The sequence below is a fragment of the Pantherophis guttatus genome, chromosome 6, assembly GCF_059756535.1.
Source record: "Pantherophis guttatus breed Tessera chromosome 6, ASM5975653v1, whole genome shotgun sequence".
NCBI classification, from domain to species: Eukaryota; Metazoa; Chordata; class Lepidosauria; order Squamata; family Colubridae; genus Pantherophis; species Pantherophis guttatus.
This window is the reverse complement of record NC_142068.1, coordinates 2,684,831-2,704,223: the sequence shown is the minus strand read 5'-3', so window position 1 is coordinate 2,704,223 and position 19,393 is coordinate 2,684,831. Positions and strand designations below refer to the sequence as shown.

At 46.2% G+C, this 19,393-nt stretch overlaps 1 protein-coding gene across 1 annotated transcript in view; it reads right to left on the bottom strand.

The window, feature by feature from the left end:
* Positions 1-4,101: 4,101 nt before the first annotated feature.
* The window catches only part of MASP1 (MBL associated serine protease 1), a 98,329-nt gene continuing 83,037 nt past the window's right edge, over positions 4,102-19,393 (bottom strand). Inside the window, exons 11-16 of the mRNA XM_087872391.1 lie at positions 18,889-19,023; positions 17,533-17,646; positions 14,676-14,861; positions 11,603-11,670; positions 7,699-7,798; positions 4,102-7,098 (exon numbers count right to left, since the gene is read on the bottom strand). Coding sequence (XP_087728517.1) covers positions 6,908-7,098; positions 7,699-7,798; positions 11,603-11,670; positions 14,676-14,861; positions 17,533-17,646; positions 18,889-19,023 — 794 coding nt within the window. The 3' untranslated portion in view covers positions 4,102-6,907. The remainder of the gene's footprint in view (positions 7,099-7,698; positions 7,799-11,602; positions 11,671-14,675; positions 14,862-17,532; positions 17,647-18,888; positions 19,024-19,393) is intronic.

Genomic DNA, 19,393 nt, shown 5'->3' with positions numbered 1-19,393 from the left:
GTCCCGCCTTAGGCACGAAAGGCGGCTGGGTGACTTTGGGCCAATCACCAGGAGACGGTGAGTTCTAGTCCCACCTTAGGCACGAAAGGCGGCTGGGTGACTTTGGGCCAATCACTAGGAGACGGTGAGTTCTAGTCCCGCCTTAGGCACGAAAGCCAGATGGGTGACTTTGGGCCAATCACTAGGAGATTGGGAGTTCTAGTCCCGCCTTAGGCACGAAAGGCGGCTGGGTGACTTTGGGCCAATCACTAGGAGACGGTGAGTTCTAGTCCCGCCTTAGGCACGAAAGCCAGATGGGTGACTTTGGGCCAATCACTAGGAGATTGGGAGTTCTAGTCCCGCCTTAGGCACGAAAGGCGGCTGGGTGACTTTGGGCCAATCACTAGGAGACGGTGAGTTCTAGTCCCGCCTTAGGCACGAAAGCCAGATGGGTGACTTTGGGCCAATCACTAGGAGATTGGGAGTTCTAGTCCCGCCTTAGGCACGAAAGGCGGCTGGGTGACTTTGGGCCAATCACTAGGAGACGGTGAGTTCTAGTCCCGCCTTAGGCACGAAAGGCGGCTGTTGTTATGGGCAAAAGAGGGGACGGAAGGTTGGATAGCATTCACCGCCTGGAGTTATTTCTAAAAATAAGAAAGGCGGGGATACAAAACAAATAAACGATAACAACAACAACACCACAAACTCAAGGACAGTCGAGACGCCAATTGTAACGTTCTGGTGCTGTTTTCGCAGCACCGGGTGCGAATCCTGACGGGTTCGATGGAAAATTCAGTTAGCTCGCTCCTCCACTGCCTTTCAGCCTTTTTTTTTTTTTAGCAGCTTCAGAAGTTTCTGTGCAAAACCACCGTGGGCAGTTTGGTGATTTTTTTAAATCTCTCTCTGGGGCCGATCAAACCGATAACCGTGGCGGAAAGCGCTGGCGGAGAGGAAGGCAGCGGCTGTTGGCCAACCACATGTGGGCAGGTGAAAGATCTGATTTCCACACCCCACAAACCATCCTCTCTTGGCTGCTGGGCCTGCCCGAAATAATTGGCAGTTAGGGGACTGGAGGCTAAAACATATAAAGAACGGTTGCAGGATTTGGGTTTGTCCAGTCTAGAGAAAAGAAGGACTAGGGGGGACATGATAGCATCTTCCAGTATTTGAGGGGCTGCCCCAAAGAAGAGGCAGTCAAGCTATTCTCCAAAGCACCAGAAAGCTGGGAGAAGAAGCAGCAGCGGATGGAAACTCATCAAGGAGAGAAGCAACCTGGAACTAAGGAGGAATCTCCTGACATTGAGAACAATTAACCAGTGGAACTGCTTGCCACCGGAAGTTGTGAATGCTCCAGCGCTGGGAGTTTTAAAGAAGAGATTGGACAGCCATTTGTCAGAAATGGGATAGGGCAGGGATGGCGAACATTTTTGCCGTCACGTGCCAAAAGCAAGGGTCGCGCGGGGGGGGGGGGGGGGTGTCGCGTGCGTGCCCACACCCATATTTCAGTGTGCCATGCCCCCCCCCGCGCATGCGTGTGCAACACCCCCCATGCTCCCTCCGCTTTTGGCACGTGATGGCACGGTGGGCCCGGTAGGCCCGTTTTCACAATTCCCAGGCCCCAGAGGGCCCCTTGGAGCCTGGGGAGGGTGAAAATGGCCTTCCTGACCCCCCTTGGAGGCCCTCCAGAGGCCGGAAATGGCCCATTTGCCGTGCCCACAGATATGGCTCCGCGTGGTACCTGTAGGTTTGCCATCACGGGTATAGGGTATCCTGCCTGAGCAGGGGGTTGGACTAGAAGACCTCCATGGTCCCTTCCAACTCTGCTATTGTATTCTATTCTTTCTATTCCATTCCATTCCATTCCATTCCATTCCATTCCATTCCATGTTTTCTATTCTATTCTATTCTATTCTATTCTATTCTATTCTATTCTATTCTATTCCATTCCATTCCATTCCATTCCATTCCATTCCAATCTACTCCACTCCACTCCTCTCCTCTCCTCTCCTCCCCTCCCCTTCCCTTCCCTTCCCTTCCACTCCACTCCACTCCACTCCACTCCACTCCACTATTCTACTCTACTCTACTCTCCTCTCCTCTCCTCCCCTCCCCTTCCCTTCCCTTCCCTTCCACTCCACTCCACTCCACTCCACTCCACTCCACTATTCTACTCTACTCTACTCTACTCTACTCTACTCCACTCCACTCCACTCCACTCCACTCCACTCCACTCCACTCCACTTCTATTCTATTCTATTCTATTCTATTCTATTCTATTCTATTCTATTCTATTCTATTCTATTCTATTCTATTCTATTCTATTCTATTCTATTCTATTCTATTCTATTCTATTCTATTCTATTCTATTCTATTCTATTCTATTCTATTCTATTCTATTCTATTCTATTCTATTCTATTCTATTCTATTCTATTCTATTCTATTCTATTCTATTCTATTCTATTCTATTCTATTCTATTCTATTCTATTCTATTCTATTCTATTCTATTCTATTCTATTCTATTCTATTCTATTCCATTCCATTCCATTCCATTCCATTCCATTCCAATCTACTCCACTCCACTCCTCTCCTCTCCTCTCCTCCCCTCCCCTTCCCTTCCCTTCCCTTCCACTCCACTCCACTCCACTCCACTCCACTCCACTATTCTACTCTACTCTACTCTCCTCTCCTCTCCTCCCCTCCCCTTCCCTTCCCTTCCCTTCCACTCCACTCCACTCCACTCCACTCCACTCCACTATTCTACTCTACTCTACTCTACTCTACTCTACTCCACTCCACTCCACTCCACTCCACTCCACTCCACTCCACTCCACTTCTATTCTATTCTATTCTATTCTATTCTATTCTATTCTATTCTATTCTATTCTATTCTATTCTATTCTATTCTATTCTATTCTATTCTAGTTTTCCTTCGCTTGCCAAGGAGGGCCTGAGCTGTCATTAACCCACAACGAGCAAGGATGCTTGTCCTAACCTGGTTTATCCCGTGGATGTGATTATGTTTGCGTGACCTACGATTGAGCCCCCAAATTCCATTCCTAAGCAAGGCAGTTGTTCAGTGAGTAGCAGCCCCTTTTATGACCTTTATTTTCCCATGGTTGTTAAGTGAACCACTACAGTTGTTGAGTGAGTAACCCAGTTGTTAAGTGAATCTGGCAGGGCCCACCTGCAGGTCGCAACTACCAGTTTATTTATTTATTATTTATTAGTCCAATTTATATGCCACCCTTCTCCACAGACTCAGGGCGGCTTACAATGCATTATAGCAATAGCCTGCATACTTTTATGTTTATACCTGCTTATTAGGGCTTTCGCCCCCCCCCCCCAAGCAGTGTTGATCTATACAAAGTCAGCTTATTGCCCCCACAATCCAGGTCCTCAATTTACCTACCTCGAAAGGATGGAAGGCTGAGTCAACCTTGAGCCTGGTGAGATTTGAACTCGCACTAATTGCAGGCAGCTGGCAGCTAAGTGCTAGCACTTAACAGCACTTAGTCCGCTGCACCACCGAGGCTCTTCATTTGCCCGAACTGGTCTGAACTAGCAGCAGTGGACACGCGTGACGCCACCAGCTACTCTTCTGGTATCCGGCGTGCATGCCACCTGGTCTTCGTGGGTGCCGGAAAACGGCCTGTAAATGGCCAAAAATCAGGCCGTTTTTTTGGGCTGTTTCCAGGCCTTTTTACGGCCATTTTTCGGGCTGTTTTTGGATCAAAAACGGCCCCAAAAACAGCCAGGAAAACGACCTAGAAAACAGTCAAAAAATGCCCAAAAAACAGGCATGTGCACCGGCCAGTTGGTCTTCGGTTCCCCATCCAGAGAGGGGCCATTCAGCATCCACGTGTGCTTTGCTTCCCAAATCGACTCCTTGTCCTCCGTTGTTCTCCTCTCCTAACTGCTCTGCACATAGGTGCATCTGGAACAGGCCCCAGCTGTTCTTCCTCCTCCTCACCCATCTCAGCCTACAAACGCAGCTGCCTCTCCAGTGGCTGGGAAATATCGGATGGCCACGGGTCCATCTCTGCTTCTGTTCTGTCCCCGTCCCACACGCACACACACCAACAGACGTTCAAGAGTTAAAAGACCAAACCAGCCGGCAAAATCCTTTTCCTGATGATAACGGAACTTGGCAACAACCTAGTGGCTGCCTGCCAAGAGTTTATTACTTACGAAGAGGACAGATAACTTCTCCCCACTCCTGGTACATCAAAAGAAACAGCTCAATAATTACGGAGTTAATCATGTCCAGAGATAATCCAGCAAAGTCTATAGCAAAAAGTCCGGCAATGCAGAATGGCTGGAAGCTTTCAGCTTTGTTCGTCACAAGGTTTGAGTGGCCACCACGCTCCCTTTTATATCCTGTGGGGTGTGGTCCAGTGACTCAGCCTAATCTCGGGCACGCCTTTTCTTCTGTTGCGCGCGCTTATCTCTGCGACGCTGGCGTGGATCCAGCCAAGACTCATCTTCCTCATCACTGTCCACCTGTGGACGTGCTTGGCCCCGGCCCTATCTCTTGCCCTTCGGCGGACACCAAAGGCATTGCCAGAGAGGAGGGTCCTGGAGAGGGAGGCCTTGCCAACTCCTCTCCTTCACTCTCGGAGTCCTCTCCAGGCTCAGGTAACGGAGTCACAACAGCTTCCGATGCAGAGCGTCCATCAGAGCCTTCCCCAGACTCCAGAACTGGCCCATGTTCCTCCCCAACCTCCTCATCGTCCGAGTCTGCTGCCAGCGGGCCCCAACACTACAAGGCTGCATTTGCACCATGTTTCGAACCTGGTTGGTTTGAAGCTTGGACTGTGTATGAGGGTTGGGCTTAACATTTTGTGTGAACTCAACCCTTTGGGTTAGTCTATAGCTCAGTCTACATGGCTAACTCAGAAAAATGTGTTTATTCAAAAAAACCAGATCACGTACAGTATATTGTGCGTGAACACAGACTGCTGTCTGGTTTGGCTTTTCCCAACGCAGGTAGTCCTCAACTTACGACCACGATGGAGCCCAACATTTATGTTGCTAAGTGAGAAATTCGAGTTTTGCCCCACTTTACGACTTTTCTCGCCACGTTGGTTAAGCGAATCCCTGCCGTTGTTAAATTAGTGACACGGTTGTTAAGTGAATCCGGCTTCCCCATTGACGCTGCCCATCAGAAGGTCGCAAAAGGGGATTGCGTGACCCTCGGGGACACTGCGACGGTTATAAATGTGAGTCCCTTGCCAAGTATCCGGATGTAAATCCACGTGACCACGGGGACGCTGCAACCGTCACAAGTGTGAAAAACGCCCCTAAGTCACTTTTTTCAGTCCCGTTTAGTGACTTTGAATGGTCACTAAATGAACTGTTGTAAGTCAAGGACTACCTGTATAATGTCTCCCAGGTATGTGGGACGTTCCAAGGATTTTTGGGATTTCTGGAGGTTGGAATCCAAAGGGAGGCTCGGAAAAGTGAATGGCAACACTTCATCATCTTCGGAGGTGTCAGTCTGTCAATCTGAGATGTTGACGGCTTCTGACTGGTAACCAGTTTCGTGACCAAGTCCCAAGTCTTTCATGGGCCCAGCTGGGGGCTCACAAGCCCCCAGGAATATATTTTTCCTGAGATTTTTCTTGAGTCCTGATTATTCCGTCCTTCCCCAAGGATGAGCCGTGGCTGAAGACGTCCTCTGGTTTTTATTTAAAAATTCACATTTCTACCCTTTTTAGCTTTGTGTCCTTGGTCCTGAGTTTGGGACAGCCGGATCCTGGCTTGGATCAGATCTTCTTGACATCCCCAAGAGAGGAAGAAAGGAAGAGAGGAAGAAGAGATGAAGGAAGGAAGGAAGGAGAAAGGAAGGAAGAAAGGATATGGGAATGAGAGGAAGGGAGGGAGGAAGAAAAGAAGGAAGGGAAGGAAGGAAGGAAAACAAAGGAGGGAATGGGAGAAAGGAAGGTGGGAGGGAGAAAGAAGGGAGGGAGGGAGAGAGGGAGATAGGAAAGAGATGGGAATGAGAAGAAGGAGGAAGGAAGGAAGAAAAACAGAGAGGGAGAGGGAGGGAAGGAAGGAAGGGAGAGGAAGGGAGGAAAGCAGAGAGAGGGAGGGGGAGAGGGAGAGAGGGAGGGAAGGAAGGAAGAAAGAAAGAAAAAGAAAGGGAAGGAAGGAAGAGAGGAAGAAAAGAAGGAAGGGAAGGAAAGAAAGAAAACAAAGGAGGGAATGGGAGAAAGGAAGATGAGAGGGAGAAGGAAGGGAGAGAGGGAGGGAGGTAGGAAAGAGATGGGAATGAGAAGAAGGAGGAAGGAAGGAAGAAAAACAGAGAGGGAGAGGGAGGGAAGGAAGGAAGAAAAAAAGGGAAGGAAGAAAGGGAGGAAGAAAAGAAGGAAGGAAAGGAAAGAAGGAAAACAAAGGAGGGAATGGGAGTGGGAGAAAGGAAGGTAAGAGGGAGAAGGAAGGGAGGGAGGGAGAGAGAGAGATAGGAAAGAGATGGGAATGAGAAGAAGTAGGAAAGAAGGAAGGAAGAAAAGCAGAGAAAGAGGGAAAGGGAGGGAAGGAAGGAAGGGAGAGGAAGGGAGGAAAGCAGAGAGAGAGGGAGGGGGAGAGGGAAAGAAGGAGGGAAGGAAGAAAGGAAGAAAGAAAAGGAAGGAAGGAAGGATATGGGAATGAGAGGAAGGAAGGGAGGAAGAAAAGGAAGGGAAGGAAGGAAAACAAAGGAGGGAGAAAGGAAGGTGAGGGAGAAAGAAGGGAGGGAGGGAGGGAGGTAGGAAAGAGATGGGAATGAGGAAGGAAGGAAGAAAAGCAGAGAGGGAGAGGGAGGGAAGGGAGGAAGTGAAAAGGAAGGAAAGAGCAGAGGGAGGAGAGGGAGAGGGAGGGAAGGATGGAAGGAAAGGAAGAAAAGGAAGGAAGGAAGGAAGGAAAGAAAGCTCTTCAAAGGTGAGGCTTCAGCCTTGCATCTGGGCCACTTTCCTTATCCAAGGGACGGACAAGAGGACGTTTGAATAGACCCCATAGCGGTTTTGCAAGCCGCATCCGTCGCCCCACGACACGGATCCCAGGAGTTGCCATTGGCCAGTCCGGTTGCTCCAAGCCACCATGGGACCCCCCGAGTCCCCACTGCAAGAGTCTTTTCCCCCTGAGAGAGAGAGAGAGAGAGAGAGAAAGAGGGTTAAATACGAGCCCAGGGTCCAAATTTTGATCACGTGACCATGGGGAGACAGCAAGGGTCGTAAGTGTGATAAACGGTCATAAATCACTTTTTTCAGTGCTGTTGTAACTTCGAACAGTCACTAAACAAACGGCTGTAAATCAAGGACTCCCTGTATCCTACCAACTCTTTGCTCTGACCCAGAGTCTGGGTCTCTCTAGGACCCATCAAATAGAGATGGATCAAAAGAGCCTTGGTAGTACAGTGGTCTAAGGCACCCTGTTATTAAGCTGGTTATTAAGACCAGATGCCTGCAATTACTGCAAGTTCGAATCTCACCAAGGCTCAAGGTTGACTCAGCCTTCCATCCTTTCTAAGGTAGGTAAATTGAGGATCCAGTTTGTGGGGGCAATAAGCTGACTTTGTATAAATATACAAAAGTATGAAGGCTATTGCTTAACGCATTGTAAGCTGCCCTGAGTCTCTGGAGAAGGGCGGCATAGAAATCAAATTAAAAAAAAAAAAAGATGCCGGGGGACCTCACGTGATTCTGGGGGGGTAACCCCTTTCCCCCCCCCATCCATTTACCTTCTTCCTCTCCGGCACAAATCATATCCGTCGTGATGATTTTCTGCAGCTTGGAGTAGGCTTCCTTGCACACTTCGTGGTCGATCAGAGGGATTTCAATCTGCGGGACAAAAAAACAGAACCAACAGCTGATTTTGTGGGGAATTCTGGGCGTTGAAGTCCACACTTCTTCTTCTTTTTTTAAAAAAACACTTTATTAAACTTTTATTACATTAAAAACATAAAACATCATATCACTCAATAACAGCTATTTGTGGTGGTTTTTCTTGTGACAGCAATTCGTGCGTTATTTACAAAAATTAAATTGTGCGTATTTACATTCTTATTTTATCTATTACTTACACTTAATAACTATCTATCTTTAATCTTTCTCCGTTCTATCCAGTTATACCACTCTTCCCACACATTGTAAAATATCGATGCCTCTTTATCTTTTAAACTCAGCGTAAATTAAAGATTGGCTACAGGAAATTACTAACGAACAATTAGATTTAGAACCGGAACTCTTTCTATTTGGGATCTTCCCCCCAAAAAAATATATATGTGAAGGGCACGAAATAACTAGTACTACAAATATCTAGTACTACACAGGATTGCTGTCAAACTTCGATGCTATCTCAAAATAAATGAATTTCCAACTGCCAATCTTTAAGGAAATCTTTTCTTTAATTGAGCACAGCCACCGGATCATGACTTGATGCGGACAAGACTAACCTTTTTCCCCCTAATCCCTCCCTTTCCGATCCCCAAATCTCTGCTTCTCATTGGCTATCTTCCAAGTCATTCTCCAGACTTCTTGTCTCGTCATTTCCCAGGAATGTCTCCCCCCTCCTCATTTCCACGACAACCCAGCTTCAAAGGGATTTAGCAGGCAAAAGTTCAGAGCTTATCTCTCTCCTCTCTATGCCAGCACTGAGGCGCTGACAATTGCCTTCGCTCAATGATGGAAACACCCACAGAGAAACTTGTCATACAAAAGGTCATGAATTGCGCAGAAATGGACAAATTAACGCTGAAGTCCACACTTCTTAAGGTGCTCCAGTTTGGCCTGAAGTTGTCTGAAGGTTCTTCTTTTCAAACTTTCATCCCTTTTATCTCTTCATCTCGTCTAATATTTCTATTTAAAACTTCTAAGGTCAAGATAAACAACAATGGCGAAAAGGGACATCCTTGTCTACTACCTTTCATTATGCTTTTCGATCTTTTCGGTCATATCCCCATTTATCGTTATCTTAGCGAATTGTCCATTATATATTGCTTTTATAATATTTATGAATCTCTGCCCAAAATCCATTCTCTGTAGTTGTTTTATCATGAACTGCCAACTCACATTATCAAAGGCCTTTTGGGCATCCGAAAACATCAACGCCATCTGTTATTCTGGATGATTCTCATAATACTCCAAAGTGTTCAAAAATCATCCTCATATTGTCGTTAATTTGTCTTTTTGATCAAAATCTGTTTTGGTCTGCATGTACAACTGGACAATTTTTTTGTGAGCTCGAGGCTGATCCAAGCAGCTTCATCACTCTGAGCAAGCCAGTTAGGGAGAGAGTTGCTGGAAAAGGTAGCAACTCCTGCTATACTAATCTCAGGGGTTTGTTCCCCAAAATAAATTGCATCATGTCAATGAAGATTCTCAGTCATCCAGGTAAAACTGTCTGAAGGTTGAAATGTGGGAACTGGACTAACTTTGTTGTTAGTTTGAGAGATGTTTCGCTGCCCTTCCGCTCTCTGTTGGCACATGCAGTAAAAGTAAAAAACTCCTGGGATATATATATATATATATATATATTTTACCAAGAGTATAATTTTTCTGATAGATCCATATAGGTACAGACAGAAGAAGTGGACAATCAACTAAATATGAGCCAGCAGTGTGTGGCGGTAGCCAAAAAAGCCAACGCAATCTTAAATTGCATAAGTAGAGGGATACACTCAAGATCAAGGGAAGTACTAATACCACTCTATAAAGCCCTAGTAAGGCCACACCTAGAATCCTGCATCCAGTTTTGGCCACCACACTATAAAAAAAATGTGGAGACTCTAGAAAAAGTGCAGAGAAGAGCAACTAAGAGGATTTAGGGAACTGGAGACTAAAACATACGATGAACGGTTGCAGGAACTGGGCCTGGCTGGTCTAGTGAAGAGAAGGACCAGGGGAGACAGGAGAGCATCTTCCAATATTTGAGGGGCTGCCACAGAGAGGAGGGAGGGGGTCAAGCTATTCTCCAAAGCACCCGAAGGCCAGAGAAGGAATAATGGATAGAAACAGAACAAGGAGAGATTCAACCTGGAAATAAGGAGGAATTTTTCTGACCGTGAGAACAATCAACCCATGGAACAGAAGTTGCCTTCGGAAGTTGTGGGAGCTTCATCACTGGAGGCTTTCAAGAAGAGACTGGACTGCCATCTGTCAGAAATGTTATGGAGATTCTCGGTCATCCAGGTCATGCACCAAAGGTGCTTTTTCAAGAGGCAACTGGACTTTTTAGTTTTTCTTTGATCCTTCCATTCCCCAACCATCCAGTCAGAGCTGAAGAAGCTTCTTGGATGAGAAGCGAAACGTCTTCCAAGAAAAAACCAGAAAGTCCAGTTGCCATCATTCAACCTTCAGACAATCTTCCGACAACTCTGCCTGGATGATTGACTGTCTTCATCGACATACTGTTCGTAACGATTTCCAAATGTGGTTATTTTCACTTTACGCTCGGATTTCCACATCCTGGATCCCGCATCAAAAGAGCGCCAGGGTACAATGTCTGTACCCTCTAAAGAGAATATGTATAAAATGTTTTACAGGTGGCATCTCCCACCTGCCAGATTGGCAAAGATGTTTCCAAATACTTCCCCGCTATGTTAGAAATGTAAACATCAAAAAAGGAACTTATTATCACATGTGGTGGTCCTGTCAGAAGGCAAAACAATTTTGGCAAACAATTAAAATACAAATAGAAGAAATTATAAATCAACAAATAGAAATGAGGCCAGAAACTTTCTTATTTGGGAATAATTACCGGGCCATATGAAAAAGAAATAAGATACTTAATTATTCACATATTGACAGCAGCACGAATAGTTTTTGCCCCAAACTGGAAAAACAATGACATACCATCAGAAGACAAGGTGATTAGAAAAATTATGGAATGTGCGGAAATGCATAAGCTCACAAGAGAGATTCAAGAAAAAGATGAAACGGGTTATTACTTAGTCTGGGAGAAATGGTATAAATGGTTGGAGGAGAAAGGGGAATAAAAAAGGAACAAAAGAAAACTAAACAATGGTTAAATTAGGTGGAGAAATATGGAAATAAATGGGAAGATATACATTGTGGATAGGTACCTGTTTATGTTTATGTTAAATGTTTATGTTTATGTTAAAATTAAATAAAATATTTAGATTAAGAGAATATAAATATATGATTTACTAGGAATATATGTATAAGAGATAGATTAAGATAAGAAAGAGAAAGTGTATAAATACAGATTACTGATGCGAAGATGTTGAAAAGAAGAAGATGTAAATATCTATTTTTGTTTGTTTGTTTGCTTGTTTTGTTTATAGGTTTATTTATTTGTTTGTTTGCTCGTATTAAAAAAAATGTTCAATAAAAATGATTTAAAAAACAAAACAAAACAAAACAAAAGAGCGCCAGGTTGGGGATGGCGGTTTGAAGGGGTGGGGAGACCCCCGTTGCCTTGGCTGATGCCTCAAAGAGCCTCTCCTTCCCCAAGTAGAGATCAATCCTAACAACCTTGGAGACCCCAGATCAGGGCAAAGGGTGATTATCAAGGAAGGATATTGAGGAGCGAGTCCCGGGGGGTGGGAGGATCCCTCTCCCTCCCACTGAGAGATCAATAAATCGATCGATAGATCGTAAGATCGATGTGAGCGGCTACGTCACCTCCATCAAGGCGTCTGGGAGGCGTTGCAGCAACTGTTTCCCCCATCCGCTGACGATGACCATGGCACCTGGGGGGAAGGCAAAGAGACAAGAGGTATGACAACAGGCAGTCCTCGATTTACGACCACGATGGAGGCCAACATTTCCATCGCTAAGCGAGACACTCGTTAAGTGAGCTTTGCCCCATCTTACGACCTTCCTTGCTACAGTTGCTAAGGGAATCTGTTCTGCCCCAGCTACAGACCCCCGAAGAACGCAGCACACACACAAAGTCTGTACAAACCTTAGTTTACTAAATTAAACCAGTCTTTTTCAAACAAAGGCTGTTAATTAACTTTCTTAACAGCCTACAACAGTGATGGCTAACCTTTTTGCCGTCGTGTGCCAAAAGCAGGAGGAGCACAGGCCGGTCACGTACATGCGTGCCCACATCCATAATTCAATGTACCCTCTCCCTGCTTTTGGCACGCGATGGCACGGTGGGCACGTTAGGCCTGTTTTTTGCCCTCCCCAGGCTCGAGAGGCTTTCTTGGAGCCTGGGGAGGGTGAAAATGGCCTTCCCCACCCGCCAGAGGCCTTCCGGAAGCCGGAAATGGCCCATTTCCTGACTTCTGGTGGGACCGGAAGGCCCATTTTTCACCCTCCCCAGGCTCCAGAGGCTTTCTAGGAACCTGGGGAGGGCATAAACAGCCTTCCCCACCCCCTGGAGGCTGGAAACGGCCAGTTTCCTGACTTCCGGTGGGCTCGAAAATCAGCTGGCCAGCGCGTGAATATGCGCTGGAGCTGAGCTAGGGTAACGCTCGTGTGCCAACAGATATGGCCCCGTGTGCCACAAGTTCGCCATCATGGGTCTACAAGAATCCAAAGAATAATCGTAATCTTACTAGGATTGGCAGAATGCCCAGAAGCAATTTGCAGGAAACGGATAAGAGAACTAAGATCCGGACGCGAAGGAGAGTGAACGAAGTTGTTCCCTGCAAATTGCCTCAGTTGTCGTCTGTCCTTAAATTGGAGTTGTTAGTAACATGGTCGTTAAGTGAATTTGGCTTCCCCCTTGACTTTCCTTGCCGGAAGGTCACAAAAGAGGATCACGTGATCACAATAATCTAATCTCCATCCATCCATCCACCCATCCTTGGTCCTTGGTGCTCCCTGAGCTTGGTGGTTTCCTTGCAGACATTTCATGACCCAACTAGGTAACATCATCTGTGATAGATGGCAGTAAGATTTGCTCTATTTGCTATTGTGCATAAACAGGGAGCAACCCCCTTTCCCTTCTAGTACTGATGATGTTCCATAGTTGGGTCGTTTAACGTCTGCAAGAAAACAACCAAGCAGCACCAAGGGCCCTACAGTTCTCCTCCTCCTCCTCCTCCTCCTCCTCCTCCTCCTCCTCCTCCTCCTCCTCCTCCTCCTCCTCCTCTTCCTCCTCCTCTTCACAAACCCTTCTCCCTTCTAGCCCTGATGAGGTTACCTATTTGGATCATGAAACGTCTCCAAGGAAACCACCCAGCTCGGAGTCTGTAGAGATTCTCAATCCTCCAGGTCATGGTTGCCCCAAAAGTGCTTTTTTTTTTCAAGAGGCAACTCGACTTTCTTGTTTTTTCTTTTAAAGACATTTCACTTCTCAGACAAGAAGCTTCTTCAGCTCATGACGGGATGGTGGGGAAAGGAAGGATTGATATTCCTTACAGACAAAGCTGGTCATTTGCATCTTTTTAGGAACCTACAGGAACCATTTGCACCACTCAGGTGGCCCTGAGGGCACAGAGAAACCTCCAAGAGGTCTCAATGACTTTCTAAAAGGATGCAAATGACCAGCTGCCTGCAAGGAGTATCAATCCTTCCCTTCCTCACCATCCGGTCAGAGCTGAAGAAGCTCCTTGGATGAGAAGCAAAATGTCTTCAAAAGAAAAAAAGAAAGAAAGTCCAGTTGCCTCTTGAAAAAGCATCTTTGGGACACTAATCTCAGACCCCGTTCCCCTCCTCCTCCTCCTCCTCCTCCTCCTCCTCCTCCTCCTCCTCCTCCTCCTCCTCCTCCTCCTCCTCCTCCTTCTCCTCCTCCTCCTCTTTCTCCTCCTCCTCCCAAACCCTCCTCCCTTCTAGCACTGATGATGTTACCTAGTTGGGTCATGAAACGTTTGCAAGAAAACCACCAAACTCAGAGAGCACCAAGGACCCCACAGTTCTCCTCCTCCTCCTCCTCTCCTCCACAAACCCTTCTAGCATTGATGACTGTTCTGTCCCCCGTCCTCACACAGACAAATGCAGTATCAAACATGCCTGCCAATAATTTATTGTATAAACAGACCAGAATTCCTGGCAGACGAGAGTTTTGGCAGCTAAGTGTAAAACGCCTGCCCAGTCCAATTAGTACTCCCAAAAAGCAGGAGAGGCCTTATCTGCAGTCCGTTTCCAGAGCAACAAATTATCCACAAGAGTTTAGTCCAAAATATATCTGAGCCGAAGTGCAGGATTCACAATGTGACTCTTTAGAGTTTAAACTTTTATAAGTCACAAAGCCTGCCGAGCAATCACGCCCCCTTTTATCCCTTGTGGGGCGTGGCTCAGTGACTCAGCTCAATCCCTGGCCCTCCCACGCCTCTTCCTTTGCTGCGCACGCTTCTCCCTCCGACGCTGCCTGGGATCAAGCCAGGATTCATCATTATCACTCTATCAATGGGTGCTCCGAAATGCCTTCCTCCTGGCCTTCGGATGGAACCTGAGGCATTGCCAGAGAGGAGGGTCCTGGAGAGGGAGGCCTTGTCAGTTCCTCCCCCTCACCTTCTGAGTCCTCTTCCTTTATGAGGACGGGCTCGGGAGTCGGAGTCACAACAGATGACGTTACCTATTTGGGTCATGAAACGTTTGCAAGAAAACCACCAAATTCAGACAGCACCCAGGACCCCACAGTACATGTCAACCTTGCTTCACAAGATTGCGAGATAACCGATAAGCCATTTGCAAAGATTAGGCCAGTATTTCTCAGACGTGGCCTCTTTACGAGAGACGTGGACTTCAACTCCCAGAATTCCCCAGCCAGCCAGCCAGCCAGACTACCCCCTATCCTCACCTTTTGGGTGCGATCCATCTGGGAAGCAAATAGGCATGACGTAATTGTTCAGCGTTGCTTCTCCGGAGAGTTTGACCACGGCGATGTCGTACTCAAAGGTGGCCGCCTTGTAGGAAGGGTGGATGTGGATGGACTGAGGGTGGAGGGTTTGCTCCGTGTCGTCTCGCCTCTGAGTTTGGTGCTTCCCTGTTGGAATTATTAGAATTAAAGAGCCTTGGTGGAGCAGCAGACTAGAGTGCTGTTAAGTAGCACTTAGCTGCCAACTGCCTGCAATTACTGCGAGTTCAAATCTCACCAGGCTCAAGGTTGACTCAGTCTTCCATCCTTCCGAGGTAGGTAAAATGAGGACCCGGATTGTGGGGGCAATAAGCTGACTTTGTATTAAAAAAAGAACACCGTGGGGGGGGGTGAAAGCCCTACTAAGCGGGTATATACAAAAGTATGAAGGCTGTTGCTTAATGCATTGTAAGCCGTCCTGAGTCTCCGGAGAAGGGCGGCATATAAATCGAACCAATAAATAAATTAGAGCCTGGTGGCACGGCAGACTAAAGCACTGTTATTAACAGTTATTAACATTCAGCTGCCTGCAATTACTGCAAGTTCGAATCTCCCCAGGCTCAAGGTTGACTCAGCCTTCCATCCTTTCTAAGGTAGGTAAAATGAGGACCCAGATTGTGGGGGCAATAAGCTGACTTTGTATAAAAATATACAAAAGGATGAAGGCTATTGCTTAACGCATTGTAAACCGCCCTGAGTCTCCGGAGAAGGGCAGCATACAAATTAAATTAAATTAAATTAAATTAAATTAAATTAAATTAAATTAAATTAAATTAAATTAAATTAAATTAAATTAAATTAAATTAAATTAAATTAAATTAAATTAAATTAAAAAATTAGAATCACAGAATTGGAAGGGACCTTGGAGATCTTCTAGTCCAACCCCCTGCTTAGGCAGGAAAACCCTATCCCGTTTCAGACAAATGGTTGTCCAATCTCTTCTTAAAAACTTCCAGTGTTGGAGCATTTACAACTTGGGAGAGGGGGTTGGAAGAAGAATAGCAGCAGAATTGAGTCAGAAGGGACCTTGGAGGTCATCTAGTCCGACCCCCTGCTCAGGCAGGAGATCCAATACCATTTCAGACAGGTGGCTGCCCAGTCTCTTCTGAAAAGCCTCCAATGATGGCGCACCCACAACTTCTAGTGGCAAGCTGTTCCACTGGTTAATTGTCCTCACTGTCAGGAAGTTTCTCTTTAGTTCCAGGTTGCTTCTCTCCTTGGTTAGTTTCCATCACCCCAAATCCAGGACCTGAATCTTGGTGGCTCAGCAAGGCGATTGTTGGGCCTGATTTTACTATCCTTTTTTTTTTATCACCGTTGTTAAGTGAATCTCGCTCCCCTCCCTTGACTTCGCTTATTAGAAGCCCCCCCCTGGAAATGGGGATCACATGACCCCAGGGCCCTGCGACCATCATAAATATGTGCCAGATACCAAGCATCACAATTTTGATCCTAAGGATGCTGAGATGGTCATAACTGCGAGGACTGTTTGCCAGTGACTTTCTTCAGTGCCATGGAAAGGAGGCTGAGACGGTCATAACTGTGAGGACTGGTTGCCAATGACCTTCTTCAGTGCCATGGAAAGGAGGCTGAGACGGTCGTAACTGCGAGGACCGATTGCCAGTGACTTTCTTCAGTGCCATGGAAAGGAGGCTGAGATGGTCATAACTGTGAGGACCGGTTGCCAATGACCTTCTTCAGTGCCATGGAAAGGAGGCTGAGACGGTCATAACTGTGAGGACCGGTTGCCAGCGACTTTCTTCAGTGCCATGGAAAGGAGGCTGAGACGGTCATAACTCGAGGACCGGTGGCCAGTGACTTTCTTTAGTGACGTGGAAAGGAGGCTGAGACGGTCATAACTGTGAGGACCGGTTGCCAGTGACTTTCTTCAGTGCCATGGAAAGGAGGCTGAGACGGTCGTAACTGTGAGGACCGGTTGCCAGTGACTTTCTTCAGTGCCATGGAAAGGAGGCCGAGATGGTCATAACTGCGAGGACCGGTGGCCAGCGACTTTCTTTTTTTAAAAAAAATGTTTTATTTATACATTTTTTTACTAAATATAAAAAATTCAATGTTGACATGAACAGTATGTTATCTGAGTACAGTTAATTTTGCAAATAATAATAATAATAGTAACAGTATTCCAAACATTTTGAGAAATAGTAATAATAATAATAGCAACAATAGTATTCGTAACATAATAATCACATAATAATAATAATATTTGCAATTTCAATCAACCTTCCTTATATAATTAATCATACTCCTAAACTTTTAAAATTCTAACTTCTGTTTCTGTTAGTTAGCCATTGATAAAATGAATCCCATGTTAAAAAATATTCTGTTTCTTCCTTCTCCTTAATTTTAAGTGTTGATCTATCCATTTGTGCACATTCTAGTAATTTTTTTAATTACACTTTCTTCTCTAGGGATTTCTTCATTTTTCTAGTGTTGTGGAAACACAATTCTCGCCACAGTTAACACCTGTAAAATTAAATATATATTTCCTTTATTGTACTCTTCTGGTAGAATACCCAACAAGAATATTTCTGGTTTTAGGTCTATATGTTGCTTTACCATTTTTTTCTAACCGTGGATGTACCGTATTTTTGTCCAATTTTTTTTTGCCTTTGGGCATGTCCACCACATGTGATAATACGAACCCAGTGTCTGATTACATTTCGAACATTTGGCGGACATGTTAAGGGATCATGAAACAGTTGTAAATCAAGGAGGACCTGCCAAAGTCCCTCTCCATCCTTGAGTTGCAAACCTGGTTTGTTTCAGAGCGACCGCTTACCCAAGATAACGGTGAAGGAAGACGGGCTGATCACATCCGTATTTCGGAAAACTGGATTTTCGGGATCCAGTTCCTCATGGAGACAGTGAGCAGCTGTCACAACCCACTGGTTGCCTGGAAAATACAAAACACAACATCTAGAGCAGTGGTGGGATTCAAATAATTTAACAACCAGTTCTCTGCCCTAATGACCAGCTGGGTAGGCGTAGCTCGGTGGTCATGTGACCGTGTGGGCATGGCCAACTCAAGATCACTCACATCAGTGGGCGCTTCGCCTTAGCTGTTACAATGTTACAAGGGTTAAGCAGAGAGGCAGTTTCTGTAAGCAGGGCAATAAAGATTAGGCTAGAAACACCACCAGAATGTTTCCTTCCTGCCTTCCTTACAGGATTAGCCCTGTAAAGAACAAAATAAGATTTCTTCCAACATCCGGTTCTCCAAACTGCTTAGAAAGTTAACAACCGGTTCTCCCGAATAGGTGCAAACTGGCTGAATCCCACCACTGATCTAGAGCCCCCTTTCCCTTCTCTGGATCAGCAACCTTGCCCCCACCCCCCATGAAATTTGGGGTTGCAAATCCGGTTTTTGAACCTCTCGGTGCTGTTTCTCCTATCCAGATCTCCGGGACAGGTCATCCTTGCCTTACGACCACAATTGAGCGCCACATTTCCGTTGTTAAGTGAGTTTTGCCCCATTTCATGACCTTCCTTGCCACCCTTGTTAAGTTAATTAATTGAGCAGATGTTAAGTTAGTGACATGGTCGTTAAGCGAATCCGGCTTTCCCATTGCCTTGGCTGGGTGGAAGGTCGCAAAAGGGGATCAGGGACTCCGCAACCGTCATAAACCTGAAGGACACAGCCAGAGGGGAGATGCACACTACAGGTAGTTCTCAACTTACGACCAAAACTGAGCCCAAAAATTTCTGTCGCTAAGCGAGACATTTGTTAAGGGAGTTTTGCCCCATTTTACGAACTTGCTCGCCGCAGCTGTTAAGTGAATCACCGCAGATGTTAAGTGAGTCACACGGTTGTTAAGCCAATCCGGCTTCCCCGTTGATTTTGCTTGCCGGAAGGGGATCATGATGCGATCCCGGGATGCTGCAACCGTCGTAAGTACGAGTCAGCGGCCAAGCATCTGAATTTTGATCAGGTGACCACGGGGCAGTTGCAACGGTCATAAGTGCGAACAACGCTCTTAATTAAGTCATTTTTTCCCCAATGCCGTTGCAACTTTGAACGGTCACTAAATGAATGGTTTTAAGTCTAGGACTACCTGTATTTCAGCCTCCCCCCCCTTCCTGGTGTTTCCCCCCACCCTCTGTTCTGCTGGCGTAATATAACCTGGAAATCTCTTACCTATGAGGGACCCTCCGCAGAAGGGGCGTCCGTTCCTTTGGAGCATGGCAATCCATGGGGAAATTCCTCTCTGGGCATATCGTCCTTGGATGATCCGGGCCAGCGAGCTTCTGGAAAATTTGGGTTTTCCACAGACTGGGGAAGAACGGAAAAACCAAGATTTAAAATAATGTTTTTTTTTCCCAATTTCAGATGGGTGGACTTCAACTCCCAGAATTCCCCAGCCAACATGGCTGCTGGCAAGCTGACTAGGGAATTCTGGGAGCTGAAGTCCACACCTGCCTTAAAGTTACCAAGTTTGGAGAGAATTCTGATCCGGAACCAAAGAAAATGGCTGAAAAGAGGCATATGGATCGCAAGCAATTCCTTTTCGATCCAGTTTCAGCATGCCATCGTTTGGCAAGATTATGGGACGGCATCTCCACAGAATGGTCCTCGATTTACAACCACAATTGGAACCACAATTTCCCTTGCTAAGCAAGGAGATTGTTAAATAAGTTGCACC